The sequence below is a fragment of the Sorex araneus genome, chromosome 6 (assembly GCF_027595985.1).
Source record: "Sorex araneus isolate mSorAra2 chromosome 6, mSorAra2.pri, whole genome shotgun sequence".
Taxonomy (NCBI): domain Eukaryota; kingdom Metazoa; phylum Chordata; class Mammalia; order Eulipotyphla; family Soricidae; genus Sorex; species Sorex araneus.
The window spans coordinates 28,591,427-28,613,995 of NC_073307.1; the positions used below are offsets into that span (position 1 = coordinate 28,591,427).

Here is a 22,569-nt window from a genome sequence, read left to right on the forward strand (position 1 = left end):
AACCATGTTTGGAAATCAGTGAGTGTAGCACAAGCTCCACCAAGTACACTCATGTAGCTGGGGACATGGAAGATACAAATTTGATCTAAGCACGGGAACCACATGATGCCCACTGATAATGGCACATAAAATTTTGCCTGCCATTCAGTCATGGCTTCATTGCACCTATCACAGAGTTGAAAACCGAAGTGGAGGTCTACCTGCCATCACACCACTCAACTCATTGTCCTCATTCTCTTCCAACCTTTGGCTCATACAGAGTCATCTCAACCTTGAGCCCATTCTGGATCTTCCCTGATTCTTTGGCATGTTGCTATGTTAGCTTCACATCTGTCATTTTCTGGTTCTTGGATGAAGTGTTGCTCTTTTGTCTCCCTTAATATGAATTCTGAGTCTGAGGAGGTGGCACACTAAAGTACATGACAGTAGTGTCATGTGGCTGCCATGGGCACTCTTCCAGTTTTCAAGTCCTTGCAAAGGGAGAGGCTATACACTCAGATGTTTTTGATACCTGGTTCCAACCTGAATGCTGTTGATTTGAAGGTTGGGTGGTGGATGGGACCCTAGAATGCAGAAAATGAGATTGTTGAGATGTCTCTAGAAGGCCCCTGAGAAGTGGGGTACTGTGTCCGCTGACCAGGAAAGTCTTTTACTGTGTTGGTGAATTTATTTCCTTAGGCCACTCAACCTTGTTCTCTCTTCTGGTTTAGAAATGGGCCTAACAGAACCAAGTGTGTCTCTTTAAGACCATAATTCTCTCCTTGCTCATAGTTCTTTCCTTTTGGAGGATATAACTTGGTATTATGATTATGATTATGATTATATTTTGGTTTTGGGTCATATCCAGCATGCTCAGGGCTTACTCCTGGCTCTGCATTAGGAATCACTCCTAATGGGGCTCATGGCACCATATTTGGTGCAGGGTATTAAATACAGGCTGGTTGCATGCCAGGTAAGCACCTTACCTGTTGTACTATCACTCGGGTCCTGAAGGATATACTTTGGGCCAATTTCTCAAAAGGATGTCCAGGGTTAACCCCAGCCCCAAGTTGGTTGCCAGGGTCGTGTCTTTTGTGCCTAGGTGCCCAGCATAAAGCCTTAACCTGTATCAGATTTCCTTTTTTTAGTGTGTTTTTTTTTGGGGGGGGTCATATCCAGCGATACTCAAGGGTTACTCCTGACTCTGCACTCAGGAATTACTCCTGGCGGTGCTTGGGGGACCACATGAGATGCTGGGAATCGAACTTGGGTCGGTTGCATGCAGGGCAAATGCCCTACCTGCTGTGCTATCACTCCAGCCCCAGATTTCCTTTAAATCCTGAGGAAGTAGTGCCAGTGAAACTTCCAGGGGTGCCTGGATCTGCCTGAGTTTCTGGAGTACTGCCATATAATTCTCCCATCTGCTTTCAGGCCCTGCCGGACCTCTCTGCAAACAGTCCAAATTTGAGTATAATTTTCAGGGAAACAAGGACACATGGGGCATTCTATTGACTCCCACTGCTCTGTCTCTTCATGGGTGGCTGTTTAGTCATCTTGACCAGGACTTAAGGCTGTAAATGTAAATGAGGGTAGGTATTCCATATGGTAGAGTCACTTTCTAACCTTTATCATGTCAACATTATTATTTACCAGAAGAGGCAGCAGAAAATCTCTTATCAATCTCAGTTTCCCTAGAATTGAAGCAGAAGCTCTGAGAGTTTCTATCTTGACAAAAACTGTAGTCTGTGGTCTGACCTTGGGGGCTAGAGTACACCCTGACTTTGTGGACTGTGGCTAAGAGACTGAGGCACTTGTCCAAAGTCACACATCAAGGTAGTGGCAAACCAGGCTTATGCATGCCCTGTTCTTCCCACCATGCAGTGGGATAACAGGATGTAGATGCAGGCCAGTAACTATTTATAGCTGCTGCCTCAGGCTAAGAAGAGATTTAACCAAGTGGTAGGTTTTCCTGCCAGTGCGCCCCAGCATCCCCACCCTGCCATGCTGGTTCTGCTGCTTCTGCAGAGGAGTGCCCTAGAGAAGCCCCTGGCATCTGTGCGGTGGATCCAATACAGGGAGCTCCTGGCTTCTAGAAGCCAACCTCTGAGCCGTCAAAGGACTGAAACTGCTCTCAGTCCCAGATATCAACCTGAACGAGAGAGCCACACTCCATGTTCTAGGATAAATTGGCAATTTCACTTGGTCACACCTGCTGGCCTCCATCCTGATGGAACACTTTCAGGGGGAAGTGAGTAGAGAGTGGTCTAGAATCCCCAGGGCAAGGAACTGGAGTGAGCAGGCCATGAGTACTGGCAGGAATAGTCTGAGGCTTTAGTGCCAACAATGGGTAGATGTTGTAGACAGTCTGCAGGTCTGGCCCAGGCCAAATTGTGGTTACTACTTGAAAGCCCATTAGACTCGAGAACAATAGATCTTTATCTCTTCTGATTTGGTTCAGAAGCTTACATTCTGAAAGCTTTGTACTGTTGGAAGCTGGTTGGATTACATTACTCCAATAAAATGTTGAAAAGGTCAGTTAGAGTGAGAATTGAGGGTAGGGAATCAGAGTTTAGTAGCCAAGTATAGCAGCAGATTAGGACCTGAGCAACTAGAGGATTTAACGTAGACAAAACCCTATTCTCAGAGTGGGGAATGAGAGTTTTGGTAATGGGGAGGGAGCTCTTATGTCTCTTAGACACTGGAGGGAGTGAGGCTAGGTGAGGGGCTCTACTTTGAAACAACGTGGCCTTTACCTGGTCTAGAAGAAATGAGGTCCTGGTCCCTGTCAGGCCTACCGCCCCGATCTAGGTCCCTCCCCTCACTGTGTCCAGTCCTCTGTGATTAGCTTCAAACTCCCCATTTTTTTGCATTCTTTACTAGACCTGACACATCTGTGGTACCATTCTTAGGCCCTGAGGCATGTGGAGAACGTCGGGCATAATTAGACTAGCCCTCTAGGAAACATAGGAAAACCTACAGCCCTTCATCCTTAAGTCTTCACCTTGAATGGGCCCGAATAGAAGCTGGGGAGGAAAGGGTATGAGAAAGGAACAGACTCAAGTTCTGAAGGCCACAGGAAGAAGGGTGGCAGTAACAAGTGCACAGATATTAATGAATCCCCTTCTGTGTCATCATTGAAGGTGCAGCAAGTGATAGGTGATGTGCGGTTTCCACTCACTTTCCTCAGGAGACCCCCCCCCCCCCGTCTAAGTCAGGAGTCTGAGTTATATGGGGCTACCAACTTCTCCACTCACCCCTCCTAGTATATTAAGCCCCAGGGAGTCTGGATTTGATGACATCTCTCACTCACCACCATTTCAACACCCTGGTTTTATTGCAGCAGTAATTACAGAAGTGCATCCTCAGGCATTGTGCCTGCCTTCCCCACCCTTGCCTTCATCTGCTGACCCAGAGCCAGCAAACGCCCATCCCACCCCACCTGTGCATTGTTTCAGAAGCTCTTTTCATGCCATCTCCTGTGGTTCTACCCACATACATAAGGCTTGACTGAGAGGATGGGGTCCCAGAGGCTGTCTCTCATCCTTTGACAGGATGTCCATCCTTCTATGTACATGACAACATCATGTAAGGCTTCCTTGAACTTTGAGAAATTGCTCCTTTCAGTAATACATTTCTTAGGTGATTCTGTTGGCTAGAAAGAAAATTTTCTTAGAAAAAAATTAAACTGTAAACCCCTATCTCTTGGCAGTTACCTGGACAGACCCTCCTCTCTGTCTGCACTAGACACTGGGAGCCCACAAGGTGTGGGGAGGCCTCAGCGCTTCCAGAACAGAACAGGGAGGAGAAGGGTGGGAACTCAAAGAAACAGGGCAAGAAGTAAAGAGCGGGAAGTCCTTAGTAATTTTCCCACTACCATTGCCTTCCATGCATTTGAATTCCCAGAGAACTCCATAGTTCAGAAGTGAGCAAACCAGAGCCATCCTGGATGGAATGCCCTTGCCTCCTGTGCTGAGTCCATCACCAGCTCTGCTTTGACTTGCTTCCAACCTGTTGTGCACACTGACCCTGGGGATAGCCACAGACCAAATGGCCTGAGCCTGCCACCCTTCACCCCAACCTCTGCAGTGAGTTGACTTTCTTTAAATCAGAAAGTAGTACCCAAGGTCTCACATTTGGTGAGTGAGGGTCCTTGACCCTGCTGTACTGTACTGTAGAGGCAGAGAAATGATATCGGGGGTTCTTCTAACCATAAGGTAACTTACTTTTAGTTTGGAGCAGATTCTAATGAGTGTTTCCATGTTCTTATAAATCTTTCGTATGTGAATGTCTTCCCGGTTATGGTCCATAAGTTTCTCCAGGGTGACGATGAAATCCTTTGTGAACTGGCCATAGCAGTGCTCCTGAAACAGGGCAGGGGCCCTGGGAAGGTGGGTTACACAGCAGAGAAGCAGCAGACCCAACCCAGCATCCCCTGTCCAGCCTCATCATCTCAACTCACTCCGGCCAGATGCTACCTGGACTTCCAGTGCAGCTCAATGTGGATTCTCCCATGGAAGCCTGCAAGCTGTGCAGTGCTCTTCTGGGGACAGGTCACTCTGGAACTCAGAGGAACCAGGCCTGACCACTGGCTTATTTGTTGGCTGATCTATAGGGGCCCTCCCCAGACTTTCTGCTGTCTGGGACCCAGATTTCTCATTCTAATGCCCCATGTGCTTATCTCTGCTCTGGGTGCCCAAGGGGTCACTGCTCCTTACCTCACTGGTGTTCTGGGGCTTTGTGAAGGAACCCTGGAAGCAGAAATGTAAGTCAGAGACATACAGGGCCACTGAGGGCAAAGTGATGTTTGCTGAAGACCCAGGCTTACATTGTACGGAGTGTTTTCGGCTGAAAGCTCCCTCTGAATCTCAGCACAGACTGCCGTGTGGTTGTCGTAGGGAGATGCGCTGCCTATCTCCATCGGAGCAGAATGGCAGCCCAAGCTCCAGAGCATGCAAGCCAGGAGCATATACAGCTGCATGGTACCTTGAAGATGGCTCCACATTGATCCGAACTCAGAGCTTGGCAGCATTTCTGTGGGGAGGGGTACCTATATACGTTAGGCTAAGGAAATGCTCTATCTCTTATCAGTCATCACTGGCTTACGAGGAAAACAGAGAGGACCTTATCACTGGGCAAGAAGTGCTTTTCATGCGTTTTCTATGACCACAGCCCACTTCATGGTGTTGTGTTTTTGCTGAAATTCAGGTTTGGTTTATGAATTACTATTTGTAATGACATCTAGAGTCGCGACCTTTTATCCTGGTAGGGTCAGACCTCTGGCCTGAACTGACCAGAACAGGCAGGTGCTGACCAGAACATGGAGAACAAAAGGAAAGAGCCAGAAAGAGCAACAGCTGCACTCAGCCAGTGTCCCCATACCAAATCGGAGACCTGGAAGGTTTGGACACAATGCTTGCTTGATAGTAGGGGACACACCTCTTTCCTCACAGTCTCCAAATGGGACCCAGGGCTGAGGCTTTGAAGCACAGATGGTAGCTCTGCTGGTAGCTCTTCTCTTCTATGAGAAGTCAGGGAGCTGCCATTTTCTTGAGCTAGCGGTCATGGATTTTAGGAGACAGTGCTTCATAGCATGCAAAACATCAAAAAGAACTAAAACCAGCTCAGAAAAATGCTATACTAGAATTTTGTACTAACAGATTATAAACATATATTTTGACACTCCAAGAATAAGACATGCCCACTTTGGGGAAACTTGCCAAGTATACTGAGCCTCCATTTGGTACTTTTTCTTTGAATTCCTGTTCTGTGTGCTTGCTCTCCTGAAAACACCAGATGCTCTGAGAGACATGGGCCAGTATAGCCTCAGGGCCCAGACCTCCTGATAGTTCAGTTAGTTACTGGCTAAACAGCAGTGACCCCTCTGGTCCTCCAGGACTGGTGATACATCGTTTATAGAGCCAGACTCATTCTGGGATTTCCAAGCAAACCCGGAAAACTCTCTCATGGTGGGAGCCCTTGAGAAGCAGGGAGCAGGTGACAGCACTGCTTCTCAGGCAGTGCCCTCTAGCACACACGCTGTCCCTGCCCAAGAGCTCAAAAGCACTCCCAACATTTGCTCATAGTTGCAGACAAAGTGGAAAACTGCACCAATAAAACAGGCTTTTAATAATTTATTATTACAGTGAAATGTCTTGAATAAATATGAACCATGACCTTTAAATAAATAAATAAATAAATATTAAAATACATAAATATATAAATAAATATTACATCTCCTGACATGGAATAGCCCTGTCCCCAGTTTTGCGGCCAGGCCAGTTTTGAGGCTCAGTGTGGTCCAGAGCAAATCTGTGTCCCTGAACATCATCATGGTCCTTCCCAGGGGAAGACCCTCATTTTGGCTTTGTGAGGGTGGGGGCCAGCACGCTGGAGGGTGAGCCCCTGAGGCAGAAGTGCCCTGTCAGTCTTCTAACTGACTTGATTTCTGCAGTCAAAGGAAACTTCATAGAGAAAAGACTTCAGGTCCTCTTTGAAACTTTTGAAGGTGATCATCTGGGTTTCACAGGAAGATTCCTTAAAAAAGAAAAGGCAAAGAGAAAACGTGAATCCAGGCACATGAGTGAGTAACATGGGGGAATTACTGGTTTTTCTTGCTGTATCTTAGAATTGAAGACAAAAGACCTGGCTGGGGCCCGCCTGCTGACCTGGGTCAGGTGACATATTGTCACCCATGTGTCACCCACGGGGTATATGGCTGTGCCAGTGGCAGGCGGGGCCAGGGGCTGACAGAGTGCCAGCCTGCGATTGGTCTACTGGGAAGGCAATCCGCCTCCTCTTTGGTCCCAGGCCAGAGCAGTAGGACTAAGGCAAGTTCCGGGAGCTCAGAAGAGACAGGAATTAGGACTAGAGATCTCATTCCCTTTCCTTGCTCTTCTGCATTCAGGCACTCCAGATGAGGCCAGCCAAGGGGAAAGTCCCTTTGGGTGGTGGCACTTGGGCCCTGGAACTTCCTTTGGACCTTAGGCAGAATCTGAGTTTCCTTAGGTTTGCCTCAACTCTGATCTCATCAGTGACAAAGACCACAACAGACAAGAGCAGCGTCAGCTGCTGCTGGGGACTTCTCTGACCGCCACAGCTCCATGGCTTTATCTATCTATTTATTTATTTATTTTATTCTTTTATTGAATCACCATGTGGAAAGTTACAAAGCTTTCAGGTTTAAGTCTCAGTTATACAATGCTCAAACACCCATCCCTTCACCAGTGCACATATTCCACCACCAAGAATCACGGTATACCTCCCCCTTCCCCCCCACCTCCCCAGTCCCCCACCCCGCATGTGTAACTGGTAAATTTCACTTTACTTTGATTACATTCAATATTTCAACAAAAAATTCACTATTATTGATCTGGAGTTTCTTTATCTCTGGAGAGATAAAGCTAAGAGCTGGGCTGGGCTGGGCTGCCCTCTCCCTGGAGGCATTAATCATTACAAATTAGGTTTGTTAGTTTTTTTTTTAAACAAAGGTCACCATTAGGTTAGTGATGCACAGGGGCCCCAGAGCCTCCTGGTGTCATGCAGTGTTGCAGATCAAACTCAGGACCTAGACTGTGCTAGCCATGTGCTTGGCCATTTGTGCAGTCTTCCCAGCCCCTCATTACAATTTTGTTAACACAGAGACCCTTTGGGGTCCCAAATAGTCATGATTTAAGATTCCCCCCTTTCCCAACCCTTCAGCCTCTTCAAGTGAGACCTTCCCACTTGGGTCCCTGGTGTGGACACTCACCAGGTTGGAGGAGCAGTGCTGCTTGTAGTAGCTGGTGATTAGAGCCAAGTGACCCCTGAGCCTGGTGAGGCTGCCTCGAAGGCCCCGCTGGTACAGCTCCAGACGGGTCTGCAGGCATGTTGGCTCCTGGAAGAAATGAGAATTTCTTTGAGCATTGGCCAAGAGCCCAGGTACAGGACACCACATCATCACTCCTTTTTATTCCTATTCCTGTTTTCTAGGCATAGGACCTAGTGGGAGGCAGGGATGGGGGAGGGATGACTTTCTACTTGACTGAAGTGGGGACCGCTCGTGCATACTGTCCTATTTCCCTGTTCACTAGGGGCATGAGTCTGATCCCTCTTCACTGCTCAGATCAAGTCTCCCTCAGCTAGCCCAGCCACATTCTTTTGACCTGGCATTTTCAGTAAGTCCCAACCCCCAGGAAAGAAGGTGCCCAGAGCAATGTGAGCAACTATCTATCCTTGAATCCCTCTGTGCCCCTCTCTAGCCACCATCCTTCAGCAATACGTGCCCATGCCCATAGCGCCTGTCTCACGAACAAATCACTGCATACCCACCAGTGCCCAGGTGACCACTGGCTCTTGAATACTAAGTCTATCCATGGCTGCTCAGCTAATAAAGGCTCACATGACAGGGGCAAGGTCTGAGCAAACCCCCTCTGGTAACCAGATGACTGAAGAGAAAGTGGATCATCCTGTGAGAGCCATCTAAAATGGACCCTCCCCCAGAGCAGAGGACGCTGGGAAGGTGTGTCGGAGAGAATCATCTTACCTCCTGGTCAAATACTTCAGAGACGACTTCTACTGTTTCATTCTGTAGAAAGGGAAAAAGTCATGTTTTCAAGCTGACAAGAATGACCAGTGCTGAGTGGCAAGATGACCCAGGTACAGCCCACATGCCCTCACTCACCATCACAGCATCAGTATCATTATTCTGACTCAGAATGCTCCAGGCCTCCTTGATGGCAGCCACATGCTGCTGCTGGGTCTGGGTGACAGGGTGAGGTGGGCGGCTGGGTGCAGAGATGCTGCAGACCACAGTGCCCAGGAGAAGCAAGTTCTGCAGCCACATCCTCCTGGGGACTTTAGCCTTTCTCTCTGATCACTGGGCTCACTGGCAAAAGGGCTCTTATATACACAGTTAGAGGAAATGATTAATGGTGACCACAAAACGCCTGGGAGGCGGGGGAACTACCTGAACTGTGGAATCTCCTGGCCCTTATCAGCTACACATGGGAACGTGAGCCTTCCTCCCAGGTGGTCAGGCTTGGGGGTTTTTTATTAAAGGGCCCTTCTAAGAACTAGCAGCCCACCCACCAATGTCCTTGAGCACTCTCCAGCTCTCCCTGGGCTGGCCAGGCTCTCCCTCCCTCATAAGCTCCCCCCGCTCCCCAATCTGGGCAGTGGACTGGACTTCCTGGCTCTGAAGTGGCTGAGCAGGTGGGCGGGGCCCGGGAGACACTGGACCAGCTCCCATTCCCAGGCTCCCTGTTCTGCCTGTTAGCTAGAGGACTTTCCCGGGGCAGTGTCCACCCTGGCCCATGCACACCCCAGCCTTCTCTTTCTCCTTCCCAGGCCCCCTACTCTGACCGTAGTAAGTGATTGGAGTGTGGGAGGGACTGATGTGTCCATCGCACTGCCCACCCAGAAAGAATCCAGTCAAGTAACAGAGTTTTTGACTGCTCATCTGTGCACCCCACTTTGAGGACCCAGAGCTAGTCCTGCCTAGCCAGGGACATCTGTCCCTTGTGAGCACAGGGAATGACAACTAAGTGCAGTCTCGCTAGCAAGACTGCTCTGGAGTCCTTCTTGGTGAGAGTCTACCTGATAGCAGTAGTTGTGGCTACACAGCACTGTTCAATGCCCAAGCTGTAGAAGTGGGTCAAGGATTAGAGTTCAAATCCTGCTTCACTCCCCCATGGCTGAGTGACTCATCCCTCTAAGTTGTATGAGCTTTACAATCCTCGCAGAGCCAACTGCACCTGGGATGTGGGCGCTGCATTCCTACCTGTGACTCCTGTCAGATATAGGTTTCAGGGACTGGCTACTGGCTTGTGTCTGCATCCCCTGATCAGGGACAGCGGCTTCTCAGACAGGTCTTCCAGCTTCATTTCCTTTAAGGCTCCTGCTCAGCCCACTCCAGTTCTAGAGGCCCCTTGTGGAACAGGAACCACAGACTTTTGAGAGGCTCGGAAGTGTTTGATTTTCACAATAGAATTTGGAGAGAACAGCACGAGTTGGTGTTTGCACAGGCAAACCAGCTCAAGCTGCCCCGTGCCATGAGTCCTGAGGCCACCAGGATATGGGTCTGTGTGTGTCAGTTTCTGAGTATCTGTGCCAATGTGGTGAACTGTAGACATAATAACGGGTGTGTTGGGAGGGGGAGTTGTTTAACATAAGGGGCCTCCTTGTGAGACCCCTTTTGAGATCAGGCTCTGCAGGTGCTCCTCTGCTATGGGAGAAGCTCCCTACCCTGGGTATTAAGTTTCTCAACTCCAGAGACTGATTTGGTTTAATCTGATGGGACAGGACACAAGTGAAGACATTTTGCTCAACCTTAGCATAAGCCCTTGAGATCAGGTGGAATCATTGTCTAAGTTACAGTGTCCTAATCCTGGTCAACTTTCACTACACAAAGGGGCTTGGGGAAGGTTTTGGGGAGGAGCCTGTCCTTGCACAGGGAAGTGAGACTTTAATCCTTCAGACTAGGTGTCTGAGCCTACCAGGGTCTGAGACCAGTTGTATACCCTTCTGAGCCAGGAAGAGACAAAGAATTTAGCATGCCCATGTCCTAATCCTTCATACGTTCTATGAAGCTTCTGTTAGGGAGGCAGTGGGAAGTAAGGGACACTAGACAGGGCAAAGAGAGGGTATGGGGCCTAAGGCATTTGCATTGCATGTGACTGACTCTGGATTGATCCCCGGCACCATATACTTCTCTAAGCACTGCCAGGGCTAACCCTTAAGCACAGAACCAGAGTAGCCCCCAATCATGGCATGCTGTGGCCCAATCCCACCCCCACCCCCCAACTCCCCCAACCTGCCAGAACCCTAGATAGAGTTGCCACCTCCAGTAGAAGTCTTATGTCAGAACGTGTCCTAGAAGGTTGGAGGTAGGCTGTTGGGAGCCACAGGCAGCAACTAGGCAGGTGGCCAGAGGAGCAGTCCTCCTAGACGGAAGGTCATATCCCTGTAGTAATCAGTTGTCAAAGCTCAGTCAACAAACTTTCTAATCAACACAAGTAAAGTGGGAAGGTCAGATTGTGAGAATCGGGAGAGAGTTTTGGGCACAGAGAGGAGAGGGCTTTTATTTTATATCATCTTAAATTTTATTTTGGTTTTAAGGCCACACGCTAAAACCAAAATAAAATAGTGTTCAGGGGTTCTTCCTGGCTCTGTGCTCAGAAATGACCCCTAGAGGTGATCAGTGGCCAGTATGCAGTCTGGGAGTCAAACCAGGGTTGGCTGCATCCAGGGCAATTACCTTACCCTCTGTACTGTTTCCCCAGCCCAGAAGATTTTAGGAATAGTATGTTGAAGAGGGAGCATATTCCAGAAAGATTTAGGAGTATATTCTTGATGGGACTGAGTGATATCACAGGCTCATCCATTCAGTGTTCACTGAGCCACCTAGCAGGTTACCAACAAGAGAGGGGACTACAAGAATGAGAGGAAACAGACAGGGCCCTTGCCTTTATCAGTTTTGTAATTCAAATATGGAGGAGTAGTATTAATCTGATACTGTGTTACCTAAAGTGTGCTTTTGAATGTAAGTAAGAGGGCTTAAAATTCTCTCTAGAAGCCAAAGGTCAAGCCAGGGTGTGGCCTGCCCATGGACACTCAAGTTAGCAGGTGGAATGTAAAAATCTATGGTGATGGGGTTTGTGGGCAGCTGCACATCTCCCCCCGACACCAGGGCTGAGGCCCTGACATGAGCAGACATTCCTAGATTTCTCCGTGTGGGAAGAGTCAGTAACAGCATCCAGCATCCAGTGCCAGCGTACTGACTCAGGCCTCCCATGTGACTGTGAGAGGGTGGGTGTGGGGCTCATGATGGATCTGTTGAGTGACTCATCATTGGCCCCTTTCCACAGGGCCAGGAGAAAACGCTCTGGAAGAAGTTTCCTGTGAGTGTCCCTCCCACAGGTTCTGGAGTCAACTAGGGCTTGTGGCAACCATGTGCCCCATTTCAAAAGGAAGTTATTGCAGGCGAGTGGAAATAGGCCTTGATACGCATCGGATTGTGCCGGACATCAGTATCTTGGCTGATCTCATCTTCCTGGGCCTGTCAATCTTTGGGGCAGAAGATGTATCTGTCTCTGCTTGAAAACTGAGATGCCGGACACTAGTGGCTGGTCCAGTGCTCACAATGGTGGCAGGGATAGGGTGTGAGCCCATATCTGCACCTGTTCCCCTAATGTCCTGATACCTCAGAGATCATAAAACCAGGATATGTTTTTCACCTGGTGAGCCCAGCATAGGCCATGTACCCCTTAGGGCAGTAGAAAAGGGAAATTCCGGGGCTGGAGAGATAACACAGTGGGTAGGGCGTTTGCCTTGCACGCGGTCGACCCGGGTTCAAATCCCAGCATCCCATATGGTCCCCTGAGCACGGCCAAGGGTAATTCCTGAGTGCAGAGCCAGGAGTAACCTCTGTGCATCACCAGGTGTGCATCGCCAAAAAGCAAAAAAAAAAAAAAAAAGAAAAAAAGAAAAGGGAAATTCCTATAGGGTTGGCAGGGAATCTGGAATGGCTTATATCTGGCCTAAGGAAGCCAGAAATTCAAAGGCAGAATTTCCCCAGCAACACCTGCTGTCTCGCATCTCGGTCCTTGGAGTCTTTGCCTCTGCTTCTGAGGTTACCTAAGGAGAATTTCCTCTGAGGAAACTTTCCTGACCCAAGAATATTAGTGGGATGTCCTCTAGGGGATAATTTGTGCTTCAACTTTCTTCTCATCACTTTAGAAGGTTTTTGAACCCCAAAGTGGGCAGAGGACCCAGGCTTGCTTGAGTTTCCAGGTACAGTGCCCCTATCCAGCCCAGAGTGCTTCATTCTGATTAGCTGCAGTGAAGATGAGCCTCCACCCAGATTTGGGGCTTATGTCGTCGTACATCACTCTTGGGAGACCCTGGTATAGAAAAAACACCATGAATGACTTATCTTTGTCTAAGACGGGTTCCTGGTTGGTTATTCCATGCCACACCAGATAAAAGGCAAGGACCCTGGCCTTTGTGCTTGTAGCTTCCAGAAGACCCTTCCACATCTCCAGAAGTCTGATTCAAAAAGACCCCCAAAGAACCCCAGTTCTGGTCCTGTATATTGGTATCAACCAAGACCATGGCTCTAGTGTGTCCTGACTGGGCTAGAAGGACCTGATGGGGTTAACCTCAAGTATGGAATCTGTGTCCAGCCAGCCATGCTTCCTGGAAGTCTCCCGTGACTGGTGACCTCACAGCCCCCTTTGATTAGAGCTCGTATCTAGCGGTTATATAGATTATATTGGGTGGGGGAAGGGACAATGAGGCCCAGATTCTCAGTTACAAAGCATCCAAAAAATGTACACAGGGAAAGAACAACCTGGAAAGGGGGATTGTGAAATGGAGCTAAGAGATTACTTTTTTAAAATATAGGGGTCATGCGGTACTCTGGTCCTCACCAAGTCCACACCCAGCAGTGCTGTGGGATATTGAGGAATCTTGGAAATGTGGCTTTGGGACAAGAGGTAAATGAGGAGATCCCTGATTCTTGGGGTTCTTGCTTAGGAACTGGATGGATAGTAGGATCATTTGCTATGAAGAGGGATTCAAGGTAACAGAGAGATTTGAGTAGTCAAATCTAGACTAGACTGCATACAGTAAGTTTGAGAGGCCAGAACCTCTCTGTGAATCTTAGAGCTTAACCAGAGATGGCTTGAAGTCATTGGTGAGGAGAGAAAGTTCCCTGTATCAGAGAGCAGCAGGGAACTAGCCAGACCCTGCTGACTGCCTAGAGATACCAAAATTTAAGGTTGGGTCAAAGATATTGATACCACCATCTTTGCTTTGCATTTCACTTCTTGAGGCTTCTGTCATGTTTCTCCAGGACCTGGCAAGTCTGCACTCAGACTGATGGTTTTTCTGAACACAAACACTCCCAGCATAAGAGCAGGAGGCCTGCCCTCCATTCTTCCTACCTATGTCTCTTACCAGCGCAGCCTACTTTCTCTAGGGCAGAAAATGTACCCGAGAAGGGACCACTGCCTTTATCTCGGGGGTACAGAGCATCCCCCCAAAAATTGGTAAATTGGGGACAGAATTAAACGTGTTGTTTGTTTGTTTGTTTGTTTGTTTGTTTAAGGAATGGGCATGAAATAGCTCAGGGGTTAGGGATACCTACCTGCCTTGGATATGCAAAGACACGGCATGGTCCCCTAAACATGTCTGGGTGTAGCCTGGTGGACCCCAGCACTGCCAGACCCAAGTGTGGCTTGGTTGGGCTAGTATCACTGAGAGCAGACCCCAGGTTTCCCGAGCACCACTTGGTAAAGGGATATTCTTTTTTGTGTTTTGGCTCACACCTGGCGATGCACAGGGGTTACTCCTGGCTTCGCACTCAGGAGTTACTCCTGGCTGTGCTCAGGGGACCGTATGGGATGCTGGGAATCGAACCCGGGTCGGCCACATGCAAGGCAAATGCCCTACCACTATACTATCACTCCAAGCCCTGGAGCACCACTTGGGAGGTCTCCCTGCCAAAAAAAAAAAAATACAGAGAAAAGCAATCATCAGATCGGGGAAACCGTTTTATTGTTTCATTTTAAAATTTTTATTATTTTATTGAATCTCTGTGAGATACAGTCACAAAGCTTTTATGTTTGAGTTTCAGTCATACAATGATCGAAACACCCATCCCTCCACCAGTGTATATTTTCCACCACCAATGTCCCCGGTATCCCTCCAGACCCTACCTGACCCCACCCCCTGCCTCTATGGCAGACAATTTCCTTCTTACTCTCTCTATACTTCTGGACATTATGATTTGAATACAGATATTGAGAGGCCATCATGTTTGGTTTTTAGTCTACTTTCAGCACATATCTCCTATCCTGAGCGATCCCTCCACCCATCATTGACTTAGTGGTCCCTTCTCTCTCCCAGCTGCCTTCTCCCCAGCTCATGAGGCAGGCTTTCAACTGTGGAGCAATCTTCCTGGCTTTTGTCTCTACTGTTCTTGCGTGTTAGTCTCATATTATGTTATTTTACATTCCACAAATGACTGCAGTCATAAACTTTCTACAGCCCCGAGGGTGCTTCAGCTTCCGCAGTCCTAGGGTGTCTCTCATAGCCCTCTGTGTGAGACTGAGTCCAGGCCAAGGTGCTGGGTAGGGCCCTGGCCCAGCTCCCGCCCTCCGCCCACTGGAGCCGATGGGCCAGATCAGCATGTGGGTTTTCTGTGCGGAGACAGGACAGGTGGTTCTGGAGTGAATTCCTTCAGGACTTTTCTCATTTACCAGGGCTTCCTCAAACTTTCCCTGGGACCCTATTTGGGCAGGTACATTTCTTGCTTCCTGGTTCTTCAGGTCAGAGAAGGCTGGCCTCAAGCCTCCACCCTCTGTGCCCTATTACATACCATTGCCTCTGCATAGCGCTTCCTCCCAGCACCTTCCACAGAACACCTCTCAAACTCCTCTAGGACAAGCCCCCACCAGGCACACTCAGACCTCCACTCAGACTGAGAGCCCATCAGGAGTGCTGATAAATTTTTTTTGTTTGTTTAGCTTTTTGAGTCATACCCGATGATGCACAGGGCTCACTCTTGGCTCTCCACTCAGGAATTATCCCTGGCAGTGCTCAGGGGACCATATGGGATGCTGGGAATTGAACCCGGGTCGGCCACCTGCAAGGCAAACACTCCAGCCCCAGTGCTGATAAATGTAAGTTTAGGAATGCCTCCAAGGGGTACCGGAGTTCCCTTTGTGTTGAAGACACACTTGTCTTCAAGCCTAGCCTCTTGCCTCTGACGTTGGGACACAACTTCTACCCCTAACCCCCTTCCATTGAACTCCTCATCCCGATGGGTTGAGGCCCATCTGTCCTTAGTTAGGTAGCCTGGCCATGTGGAGGGCTGCTTGCTTTTTAGGCTTGCTGGGTGCCTCCTCTCCAAGCCTAAGTTATTTAAGAGAAAGTGATAGGGTGGGTGGGAATCTACTAAAGCCTTTACATGCCTGGAGGTAAGAGTAAGTTTAGACTTTGTGAGTGGGTTTCTTGTGCAGACCCATCCCAAGAGCCAAATATCCACCCAGTCCCAGGAGGTAGGGCCCCAGGCAGCCCAAGTGTGAGGTCAGCTGAATGGGAAATGACTCAGTCACAGGGTTTTCCAGGACAGGGACTGTCTCCCCAACTCCTACCCTGCGTCTCTCCTGGGAGGAGATGATCCCAGCTGCCAGAGGCCCAAGATCCTGCCTTGTAGAAATAAGCAGCCCTTGAGTTGGCCCCCAGGCTGTGGCAAGAGGAACTGAGAAGATTATTGATGGAGTCCATGAACCACGGGGATCAGGGAGAGCTCAAAATAGGGAAGTGAGCCTGGACTCGAGGAAGTAGTTGAGCCTGAGGTCTTGAGGAAAGACCCTTAAGTACCAGTGAAGATAGATGGCATGAGTCTCAAAACTGCATGAACTCTGGGGCTGGGAGACCTGGACGTGGGCACTGAGGGCCAAGCTTCTATGCCCCGTTGCGTCTGTGGAGAGTACTGAAGAGGAGGGACTGATGGGCATGTAGAGGGTTTTGGTGATGAGCCTGGGGATGTTTGTCAACAGACCCTGGAGCTGGGGCACAGAGACGATCCATTTGTCTCTGAGGCTGAAATCAGGTAGTAACTGTGGAAGCGTAGTCAGTTAAGAACTGATTGAAACACTGGCTGAAGGAGTCAGTGACTCCTTCAGTGTCAGTCACTGACACTGAGTCTCAGAGGTACAAGAGGAGGTTCCCCAGAAGTAAAATAGGGGTAATTGTAAGGTTTGCTGGGCCACTGAGGGGATTCTCTGAGTCCCTCACTTCATCAGTAATTTGCCTGATTTATTACTTTGCGCTGCCTCCCACCACCCCACAAGAGCCTGATGAGGTTTTCGGAGGAAAATCAAGTCCTCAAGCTCCATTGAAAACACACTAGATTCCACTCTGGTCCCCACATCTCTGCTTCCCTCCTCCCACCTTTATTCCAGGACACCCTCTCAGTTTCACTGGCTCCTCTTTCATCCAGCATCTCTCCTGCCCTGGTTCCTTCTTGTTAAGATTAAACATATGGCCCTGACCTACCTGCCTCCTCCTTGTGTATACCCACCACTCCTCCAGTCAGCGCAGGATTGCCTGGGCTGCCACAGGGTCAAAGATGGGGTGTTGGGGAAGGAGACCTGATGTGTCTAGTTCCCAGAGTGGACTGTGACCCAAGAACAAAGGCAGTGACTGGGGGGCCGGGTACCATGAACCATCTTCTGTCTACACTCTATAGTCTGAACACTCTGTAAACTGCTTAGACCCTCCTGTGCTCATGGCCTATGTGAATTCTTAGCCCTCTGTGCCCTTGCTCCCCAGTACCATATACATGACACTTCTTTCCCGCTCCCCCATGAACTCCTCCTTCTTTCTCAGGCTCTTCCTCCACACCACCTGCTGTGGGAAGCACATCTGATGAGATCTCCCCTTTCCCATCCAGTAACACTCTCCAGATCAACCCTTTATTACACTCTGGGCCAACTATATGGCAAGGAGACTTCCCCATCCCAAAGCCAGACCCAGGGTTTCCCCAACTCCCTGGCCTACCTGGCTGGTCCTCAAAGTGTTTGCTGAATGGAGTTGAATGCGGGTGGGAGACCTGGGTAGGAGGAACAGAGTGGCTTTCACAGAACTATGGAGTTTCCTCATCTTAGGCTCATGCCTTTCCAGTACTATTTTAAATTAATTTTATTAATTAGTTTTATTAAGGTATCATAGTTTACGGGCTGGAGCAATAACACAGTGGTAGGGCATTCACCTTTCACGCGACCGACCCGAGTTCGATTCTTCTGGGTTTCTCGGAGAGCCCGGCAAGCTACTGAGAGTATCAAGCCCACACAGCAGAGCTTGGCAAGCTACCCGTGTGTATTGGATATGCCAAAAACAGTAACAATAAGTCATCTCAATGAGAGACGTTACTGGTGCCCACTCAAACAAATCGATGAGCAATCATAGTTTACAGTTCTGTTAAAATAGTTGCTTTACAACTGTAGAGATAATACACCAATCCCTCCACCTGTGTCTTATGGTCCCTCTACCAATACCCTTCCCCCTTTCCCTCCCTCAGCATCTTTTGCCTTTCTGGCAATTTCTCTTGGCACTGGTATATATATGTAAATATATATCACTGTATCACTGTCCTCCCATTGCTGATCGATTTGCTCAAGTGGGCACCAGTAACGTCTCCATTGGTCCCTGTCCCGTTCAGGGCCAGGGGAATGAGGCCCATTACTGTTACTGTTTTTGGCATATCGAATATGCCCTGGGTAGCTTGCCAGGCTCTGCCATGCAAGATTCTGATCACTCTCTTCCAGGAGCTATTTATATATTATATATAAAAATTTATGTGTGTGTGTATATATATATATACATATATATATATATCCAAGATTTTATAGACCTGAATGACAAGTAAATGCCAATCCTCATGACAATGAGGGAGGAAAGAGCTGGAAAAAGGGAAACACCAGCACTGTGAAGATCTGGAGACTGAACTAGACTGAGAACATTTACAGAACACGAGAAAGACCTGGGACCTGAGTGCATTCTAGTTAGAATTCCACGATTCCTTCAGCCCAAATGAGCATATATGTGCTCTTGTGTTGCCCTATCAATAAAATATATATATATATAATATTGTAAAAATTAAAATTCCTGATTAGGATTTAGAATGGAGAGGGGGTGGGATTTAGAGTGGCACATTGCTGCTCCCTGGTGGCAAATTGTTTGTGAACAGCATCAAAGCAGAGGAGATAATAGCACCCCAGGGGCCCTGCCATTCATTGAATCAGGGAGTTGTCCGCCTAGTTCCTGCAGGAGACTTGATCATGAGACTAAACTACCCCATCTTGTCTGGGAAGTGACCAGTCAGTTCTGGGCCTTCCTGCCCACTCAAGCCTGCCCCTAGTAGCCTCAGTCACTGACTCAGGGCTTCCCTGCTGAGGAGGGAAGGGAGTGAGACTAAAGGAGATTTTTAAGCTCCAGATCAGAATTTGCTCCTGTCACAAGTCTCTGTGGTGTTTTGTGAGTGTTCAGTCTCCATTTCTTTCTCCGTTTCTTAGCCCTGCTGGAGGTTCTATGTCCTGAACTCTTTTCTCCCTAATTGCCACATGAATATCATTTCCTTAACTTTCAGGCCTCAGAGACCTTCCCAGATTGCCCAGTGTAAAGCAGCCTCCCAGACCCTTTATCTCTCTGGTTGCTGCCACATCCCCAGGTCCAGTGCTGGACTTGACAGTGCTGCTCTGCCCATTTGTGCCCAATGTGGGAATTTCAAGTCTTGAAGGGATGTGATCCCCTCAAGGTAGGAATGAGAAGCATAGCTCGAAGACAAAGGGCCAGGAGCTTCTGGCCAGGTGAAATGGGGACTGACAGCTCCCCTCCCCACACAAGGAAGGGAAGTTTCAGCAGCTTGTGGAATTTATCAACAGGCTCTGGAGAAAGCATCAGCCTTAGTATTTATCTATTTATTTGTTTGTTTTTGATCTGGGGCAACACCCGATGATATTCAGGTGTTAGTCCTGACTGCACTCAGGAACAACTCCTGGCAATGTTCAGGGGAACATATGAATGCCAAGAATTGAACCTGGGTTAGTCACTTGGGTCAGCCATGTATATCTCTCTGGTCCCTGTATTTGACAATTTTGATAAGCAAAAACTGATACTGTTCAGTTTAAAGCTGCAGATGGTTGAAAACTAATGGTTTTTTTAATTAAAGAACTGTGATTTACAAAGTTGTTGATAGTTGAGTTTTAGGCATATAATATTTCAACACCTATTCCACAACCAGATCAACTTCTCTTCACCCGTGTTCCAAGCCCTCAATCCCCGCCCCATTCCCACCTGTAAACTTTATAGGTGCATAACAGAGTTCTAGTGGTTCAAGCTTAGATTATGTTTTCAGTGTTGTTGAGTCTGTGTTTTGGGTATATGGCCGTATCCCTCACCCATATCACCAGTATAACAGAAGCCTGTTCACCCATTACTTCCTGTTCTCTTCTCCTCCTCCTCACCCTTGATTTTCTTCATTTCCTGTCCTTCTCCTCTCTAAACACTGGGGATTAGGGTCATCTAGGCATCCGCCCCTTTCCTCATTTCCTCATCCAGATAAGTGGGATTATTCTGTGTTTCTGTGTGTGTCTGGCTTACTTCTCTCAACAACATGATATCTTCCAGTTCTGTCAAGGTTGCAGCAAACTGTATGTTTCATGATTAATTCCATCATAGTATTCCATCATGTGTATATACCACATCTTCTTCATAGTTCATTCATCTGTGGTTGGACACCTAGGTTGATTCAATGTCTTAGCTATTGTATTGAGTGCAACAAGGAAAATGATATGCATATGTCCTTTTGAGAGAGAGTTTTTATATCATGGGGGTTGATGCCCCAAAGAAAGATTGCTGGTCATACAATAGTTCAATTTTAAGTTTACCGTGAACTCTCCATGTTTCCACAGGGGTTGACCAAACATTCCACTAGCAGAGGATAAGAGTTCCTTTTTCACCACATTTCCTCCAACACAGATAAGAGCTAACAACTTTTAAAAAAGGTTTAGCAGCTGTTTCCGTGAACCATTGTGAGCTGGTTCAAGCCACCACTGGTTCTGGTTCCCTGGCGACAAGGTGTGTGGAAAAGGTGGCTAGACAGGCTCAGTGCCTTCTCTCACCAGCCCGACTTCAAGACTTGTCTGTGTCCCAGCAAACCTCATTCCAACCCCCAGCTCTGTGACTCACCTCTCCCTAGTGGCTTCATAAGAAGGTACAGCTATATCTCTACTCTTCCCAAGACCAAACCTAACTGAATGTTTCCAGAGTACTTACAGAGTTGTCACATTGGGCCAGCAGGAGAAAGGAGGGAAAATGAGAAATACGCTTAAGAGAAAGCATATTTTTTTGTAGGAACACAATGATTTGTTAGGAAGAAGGAAGTGGAGGAATATGTTGTGAGCTCTTGTTCTGCTTAAGCTACTGAAGTCTTCCCTATTCATATAACCTTAGCAGAGGAGTGGATCAAGATGGGAAACAGAAAAAGAGGGAGACAAGACCAGTACCTGCCAGCACAACAACCTTCATGAGACTTGTGAGGAATCAGGGTGACATTGATGCTTAGCATGGTGGCAAGAGAGGCTATTTTCTTCCCCACACCCTGAGACTCACGGTGTATCCAGCTATGGTTCAGGGTAGGTAGAGGGGAAGCACTCAGAGTCAAGAGTCAGTGGATCCCGGGGCTGGAGAGATAGCACAGCGGGTAGGGCGTTTGCCTTGCACGCGGCCGACCCGGGTTCAAATCCCAGCATCCCATATGGTCCCCTGAGCATGGCCAGGGGTAATTCCTGAGTGCAGAGCCAGGAGTAACCCCTGTGCATCTCCAGGTGTGACCCAAAAAGCAAAAAAAAAAAAAGAGTCAGTAGATCCCTATGGTTCAAAAAAGAAAGGAAGTTTCTCAGTGATGATTTGCTGCCTCAGGGCCTCACTGACAATACTCCTGGTGGATCCCTACTAACTCTACTATTTCAGAAAAGTGTTAATTCCTAACCTTATATTATGGGGGTAGATGCCCCAAAGAGAAATTGCAGGTCATAAAACAGTTCAATTTTGTTTTTTTTTTTTGGTTTTTGGGTCACACCTGGCGATGCACAGGGGTTACTCCTAGCTCTGCACTCAGGAATTACTCCTGGCGGTGCTCAGGGGACCATATGGGATGCTGGGATTTGAACCCGGGTCAGCCACGTGCAAGGCAAACGCCCTACCCGCTATGCTATCACTCCAGCCCCAAAACAGTTCAATTTAAGTTTACCGTGAACTCTCCATGTTTCCACAGGGGTTGACCAAACATTCCTGCCAGCAGAGGATGAGTTCCTTTTTCACCCCATCTCCTCCAACACAGATTAGAACTAGGTATAATCTGGTAAGGTAAGCAGTATGTGAGATGGCCTCTGAAGGAGGAATTTGACATACTGAGTGAGTACAGGTATGCAGGTCTGAGGAGACAGTGGGCCAAAATTGAGAGGTGTAAAGAGAAGAGTGTGGTTAGGTCTTGGAAACCGTGGCACTCTTGTCTGGAGCACCACAGAGGCTGACAGCTGGGGAAATAAAGAAATAGCAATTGGTGGAAACAATTTTTGATGCTAACTTGAAGATCTGGCTAAAGCCTCTATTTTATGGGACTGGAAAATTCATGTCATAGATCAACCTCATCAGCTTTTCAACCCCTAAAACGCAGTCTGGCTCCCCAGTAGAGCACAAATTCACAAAGTGTGGGTCTAGGGGCCAATCTGTTGACAGGGAGACCTGGAGTGGGTTGGAGTAGAGGTGTACTGCTAAATCATCAGGCAGGAGAATGACTAAGATCTGAATCAAAATGAGATACCAGCGACAAGGCAGTTATTTATAGTGTGTGGTTTATTTTCACAGATATATAGAAAACATTTTAAAGCCCAAGGCATTTTAGCGAGCATGCCCTGGAACCACTTCCTGAGTCTTGTTCAGAAGGAATAAGACATGATTCTCTGCTAAAATAAAAACACTTTGCATTACACAAGGCAATAAATACATGCATACATAAATAACCATCATAGGAGAAAAAAA

At 48.0% G+C, this 22,569-nt stretch overlaps 1 protein-coding gene across 1 annotated transcript; it reads right to left on the reverse strand.

Annotated features, from left to right (window-relative positions):
• Positions 1 to 2,933: 2,933 nt before the first annotated feature.
• CSF2 (colony stimulating factor 2) lies at positions 2,934 to 8,800 on the reverse strand. The gene is made up of 7 exons (XM_004609960.2): positions 8,639 to 8,800; positions 8,501 to 8,542; positions 7,727 to 7,852; positions 6,418 to 6,513; positions 4,695 to 4,727; positions 4,203 to 4,340; positions 2,934 to 3,002 (listed from the first exon to the last, which is right to left on the reverse strand). The coding sequence occupies exons 1-7, from the start codon at positions 8,798 to 8,800 to the stop codon at positions 2,934 to 2,936; spliced, it is 666 nt and encodes a 221-aa protein (XP_004610017.2).
• Between the last annotated feature and the right edge of the window lie 13,769 nt (positions 8,801 to 22,569).

What these genes read in the sequence shown, in the direction of transcription:
- CSF2 (XM_004609960.2), bottom strand. Translation starts at nt 8,800, where the DNA reads ATGTGGCTGCAGAACTTGCTTCTCCTGGGCACTGTGGTCTGCAGCATC. An exon ending in CTGAAGTATTTGACCAGGAG is followed by an intron (nt 7,853 to 8,500) that starts GTAAGATGATTC and finishes CATTTCTTCCAG; the next exon opens with GAGCCAACATGCCTGCAGAC. An exon ending in GAATCTGCTCCAAACTAAAA is followed by an intron (nt 3,003 to 4,202) that starts GTAAGTTACCTT and finishes TTTCCTCCCCAG; the next exon opens with CTTCTATTCGGGCCCATTCA.